We start from the raw sequence: 5,365 nt of genomic DNA on the forward strand, positions 1-5,365 counted from the left end.
GGGGGGATTTAAAAGAAAGATGACCGGTGTGAGGTTCCCGTGTGTTTGCTGCCCAGTCGTCATGTGTGATCTTCACCAGTTAAACTGGGAATGAACCCAGGACGTCAGCCTCACTTTGCACGTTTTTGATGAGCGTTGCATAATCTCCAAGGAGCTCTCTTCGATCGATGGTACATCCTTGATCCTCGCTCTAATCTCGGGCAGACAGGGGGGCCTGCTGGTGTCACGATAATATGGCTCTTTCATTTCCATAATTGTGTGTTTGGTAGTTAATTTGTGCTTTAAAATAAGTCCACTGAGAGTTTTTCCAGTCGAAAAGACTCTCATGAAAACGGAGAATGTGAATTAAATGCGTCTCCATTTCAAATGAGGATCTTCTGAAAGGCTTCTGAAGCACCACACATGTCCTAACATCCGCTGTCTGTCTCCTCTGGTCCCGTCCAGAGGTGCCCGGCTTCCTGTCAGAGGAGGAGTGCCGGGTGGTGGTGCAGCTGGCTCAGCTCAAGGGTCTGATGGAGAGCCGGACCACGGCACCGGGTCGGGGACCAGAGGAGTCCAGCCAGCCTCTGCTCTCCTTCAGCACGGAGGAGGTCTTCAGTCTGCTGGACCTGAACCAGGACGGGCTGCTGCAGAAGCATGAGGTGAACTAGATGTTTTTGGAGAAGTTTGATGAACTGTCAGAAGAGTGTTTGTTTGAAATGAGACAAAAAAACAACAACATTCTGGTCTCTGCAGATTGTGAGTCACTCGCGCTCTCGGGATGGAACCTGGTTGAACCCGGACAACTTACGGCACATACTCTCTGGTCTGGAAGCCCGTCCAACAGGTAGGTAGGTAGGTAGGTAGGTAGGTAGGTAAGGGGGTGTGTGTGCGTGTGCGTGTGCATGCGTGCGTGCGTGCGTGCGTGCGTGCGTCAGGACGTTTGTGACTGATTCCATAAAGAGCACCGCATCAGTTCAGTTTTAGGGCCCATACATATGAATTTGTGACACAAAAGTTTTTTCCCGTGATTTGAAATGTAACTTTTTTCAACTTAAAGGATATTTTTTTAATCATGATTGAGCTCTTTGAGACACTGATATCTGAAGTAAAGTGGAGAGCAGAGATTCAGTCCAAATACAGAGATGCTGCTATTCACTTGTTAAAGCTAGGTGAAGCCCATCCTCCTCTGATTCTGAACTTTATAGGACTTTACTTCGTGTCTCTGCTGGTGAGAGTTAGTGTCTTTGTGAGGAGTGCCACCGATGTGACCCGACCCCATTGTGCCAAACCTCCCAGTCCGGATGTGCCCTCATCCTATCTCATTAAAAAACGGATTATTCTCCAAACCCCCCTTTTTCTTAATCCCCCCCCCCCCCCCCCACACACACACCGGATCCCCCTCCCCCGTCCAGCTCTTCTCTGACCGCCCCCCCAGAGCTATTGTTGATGCTGGGCCGCGGTCTCCATTCAGCTGAGAGTAACCGCATAGGGTCGTAACAAAGAGAAGGGAGGCTGTTTATTGGAGTGTCCAGGAATTCAAAGACTGAAATGAAGCTGCATTCCAGGGTTCAGCTCCTTCTTTGGGCTCGACAGAGGGAAGCGGCTCAGTTGCCAAAATCTGAAGCCGCAGCTTTCAGGCTTCACCAAACTGAGCAAACAGCTGTTTTATTTCTGTCCAAAGACGGACTGAGACACTTGTTTCATCATCACAATGTTACTCAAAGTCCCGCCAGTCATTTCTCTTCATGTTCCAACAGCTTTATTAAAAATAACCGGCAACTTCATACAGAACTGTATAACTGATTAATGGCCAAATTTGAGCCAGAGCCGTGCACATGTTTGGAACCAGTGGCGCCCCCTATTGAGGGGTTTCAAAGCAGTTTGTTCGTCATTGTCATGAAACATATCCTGTTTTTTGTCGTGCCACGCCCACTGGAGTGAAACTTTCAGGGTTTGTTTCAGGCTCTCTTGTGGACACATCCTGCAAGTTTCATGGCGATTGAACAAACAGTTGTGGAGTCAGGTCCACTGGTGTGCTGAGACATTAAAGACATTTTACTGCAATCAGACTTATGGTGTGAGGGACACTTTTCTAAGTTTGTGGGGTTTTTCTTCAAAATTCAAAATGGCAGAAAATACAGCAGGTGTACTTGCTTTTTGTAGAGCACATTGAGCTGGACATGTGTGTCAAATTTCAAGTCAGTCAGACTTAGGTTGTGAAGGGGCGTGGCCTTCCCAAAATCTTGCTTTTGGGCGTTTATTACATCATATTTCTTCATGTTTCTAGCTCGTTCCAACTCATGAGAATTTGAACTGCTTATTATTACTATTATCATAGTAAAAATAATAATAATAACATACCAACGTAAACTCATTCAGGCTCTGCCCATTCAGGACTTGAACCCTCATTAATCTGAACTGTAATCGACATGTTGCGTAACTGAAAGTCCATTCATGTCTGTTATCAGGACTATTATGTCCCAGGCTCCCAGCTACTGGAGGGATATAAATAGTGTGTGTGTGTGTGTGTGTGTGTGTGTGTGTGTGTGTGTGTCAGGGTTGCTGACCTTGGATGACTTCAGGCATGTCTACGATCAATCTCAGCGTCCCGGACAGCAGCGGAGCGGGAAGCCACGGAGTCATTTCAAACAGAGAAACAAACACACGAGGCTTCACCAAGGACCAGGATCCCACCATGTGCTGCAGACCCTCAGGAACAGGTAACCACACACACACACACACACACACACACACACACACACACTTTATAGTAGCAGCCCACACACTCTTGATTTATTATAAACTTGTATTTTTTGCTCAGACTGATCAGTCTGACTCGTCTGCCCTCCTCATTGGTCGAGCTGAGTGAGCCGCTGCAGGTGATTCGCTACAAGCACGGAGACTTCGGCGATGCCCACCACGACAGCGGCGCCTCTCGTTCAGAGACCACCTGCGCTCACTCTCGTCTGGCGGGGAACTCGTCCGCTCTGACGGAGGTGTCCTGCAGGTGTGTGTGATCGTGTGTGTTGTTATCTCGTATCAGACTGGACACACACACCTTCTTCTCAAAGCTCACTGAGGATTTCATTTGAGAAGATGAAATAAATATCAGAAAGATAATTATGACCTAAGCTCTAAGAATCTTATATAATCTATTTTTGTAGCTATAAATCATTTATTTCCGAATTATTTGAATCATTTGAACATCCATATAGATGACTGTAACAAAGTTAAAATTAACATGAAATTATTTTCTGGGCGATAGTAAAAAAATTAATTAAAAAGTTATTTTGTAAACTTGCTATGAATTCTTGTTCTTTTAAAAAAATCTGAATCAGCCAAGAAAACTGCAATGGGTGCATCTCTTTAAGAAAGTGCATTAATGCTGACTCGTGTCCTGGTTTTAGGACTCTTTGCTGCAGCACTCTGTTGCTCTCTCTGATAGCTACTGTTACTGGTACATGAAACTAAATAATGTATCTTTTGACTACGAGGAGACATCGTTTCATGTTTACCTCTCTTTTTCCTCCCAGGTATCTGACCGTGTTGTTCTACCTCAGCTCTGTAGAGGAAGGAGGTGAGACCACCTTTCCTGTGGCCGACAACCGCACCTATGAGGAGCAGGTGAGTGTGCTTCCACCTGTCACAGTTCTACTTTGACCTCTGTGATGATAAACGATGATAACTGAACATGACCTGAATGCTGCTGACGACACGCAGACGGAGCTGAACCACGACCAGGAATCTTTAAGGATGATTTATTGTCTTTATGTAACACAAGGAAGCACAACGAAATGCAGTTGTAGCTCATTTTCAACACAACAAAACAAAAACAGTAGAACATTCCTGTAGAGCATTTTTTGAACCTGCATCCTAAGGAATGTAACAATTCTCTGTGCAGACAATATGGCCGATATCTTCACATTAAGAATTAAACATGAGGAAAAAAACATTGTCCATCAACTGTGACTGTTTGAGCACCAAGCCTCATGATTGTAAACTCAGAGTCCTCCTCCTCTGGTCCTCCATCTCGACTCTCCTCTCTGGGGCAGTTTGGTCCGGCAGGTCTGGCTGGTTGGTCGGCCGTGGAGCAGTGATCGACTCAAAGTCCCCTCGCTTCCTTTACAGATGTTGATGAATGTATTCTGTTTTACCATTAGTGATAAACACGTAAAACAACAACAAATAAAGACAAAAATGTAGCTAAATTCGAAACCGAGCTACCGGGAGTTTACACCTAAGTGAACACTAGTGTGGCAGAATGAATGCTCAGACACTCGGTCACTGTGTTGTGGGTCCTAGGCGCTGGTCCAGGATGGAGTGGACTTGACGGACACCCAGCAGACGTGTGTCAGAGGGAACATGAGAATAAAACCTGCTGCCGGGACGGCTCTGCTCTGGTACAACCACCTCTCAGATGGAAGAGGTGAGGAGGCTTATGATCATTGTGTTTAATCCTAAAAGAAATGTGTCGCCCACATCGGTTATGTAAACCCTGTGAGAAAATGAGTCATGGGAAAAGAGGGTCAGCTGATGATCGACTGAGAATCAAATTCTGTCGAATTGAAGTTTAGAAAGTCCTTAAGGGGAGACACTACAGGTGAATAAGGTAAAAAATGAAATGAATAGATATCAACATGAAACTTCCACAGTTAACTACTTTAATTAAGACTATTATTTTTTGTATTACATGTTTTCTGAAATGTTCTGTTTAAATATGTAAATGAGGCGTTATCTAATGGTAACTTTTGGTGAATTTAGTAGAAATCTACAGACGTAAAAAGCAGAGTAGTAAAATAAATGCGCCCCCCCCCCCCCCAGGTTGGATGGGTGAGCTGGATGAGTACTCTCTTCATGGTGACTGCCCGGTGAGCCGTGGGATGAAGTGGACGGCCAACAGCTGGGTGAACGTGGACCCGGACCACCAGCAGCAGGCCCGCTACCAGAGACTAGTTGCTCAAAGGCATCGAGTGAAGTCGGGCATGGAGGAGCACTACCAACCGCTCTCACACAGCGACCTCCTCCACCAGGACCTATAGCCGGACGGAGCCACCGCCATCTAAAAGAACTTGAGTCCGTTATGAAGCCGGTGAGGCCTGACAGAAGTTTTTATGTCTGTAGTCAAAATGAAAATTGCACAAAAACAGCATCCCAGATATCTTCAGATAACGTGTCTCGCTTCATATTATGTCACTCACGCTGCTTTGATGTCCACATTTACTTCATACAAAAGTACATTTAATGAAAGTTTATATAGATTCCGATATAGAGTTGAGGACAACAGAATAGTTTCCGGTTCATAAATAACAAATACATATGAATTAAACTTTTTAAAATGTGCTGCCAACCTCTATTAAATAGGTCCTTAAATAAGATAAACAAT

General features: G+C 45.1%; 1 protein-coding gene across 2 annotated transcripts in view; it reads left to right on the forward strand.

The window, feature by feature from the left end:
• Nucleotides 1–5,359, forward strand: part of LOC116400336 (transmembrane prolyl 4-hydroxylase-like) — a 10,661-nt gene extending 5,302 nt beyond the window's left edge. Inside the window, exons 3-9 of one of the 2 annotated variants that reach the window (XM_031878119.1) lie at nucleotides 445–641; nucleotides 736–826; nucleotides 2,540–2,702; nucleotides 2,804–2,989; nucleotides 3,516–3,606; nucleotides 4,285–4,408; nucleotides 4,804–5,359. In XM_031878119.1, coding sequence (XP_031733979.1) covers nucleotides 445–641; nucleotides 736–826; nucleotides 2,540–2,702; nucleotides 2,804–2,989; nucleotides 3,516–3,606; nucleotides 4,285–4,408; nucleotides 4,804–5,021 — 1,070 coding nt within the window. In that variant the 3' untranslated portion in view covers nucleotides 5,022–5,359. The remainder of the gene's footprint in view (nucleotides 1–444; nucleotides 642–735; nucleotides 827–2,539; nucleotides 2,703–2,803; nucleotides 2,990–3,515; nucleotides 3,607–4,284; nucleotides 4,409–4,803) is intronic. The other variant, XM_031878120.1, reaches the window with a different exon arrangement.
• Nucleotides 5,360–5,365: the final 6 nt, after the last annotated feature.

The sequence above is a fragment of the Anarrhichthys ocellatus genome, unplaced genomic scaffold (assembly GCF_004355925.1).
Source record: "Anarrhichthys ocellatus isolate YVR2014 unplaced genomic scaffold, GSC_Weel_1.0 scaffold162, whole genome shotgun sequence".
Lineage (NCBI taxonomy): Eukaryota > Metazoa > Chordata > Actinopteri > Perciformes > Anarhichadidae > Anarrhichthys > Anarrhichthys ocellatus.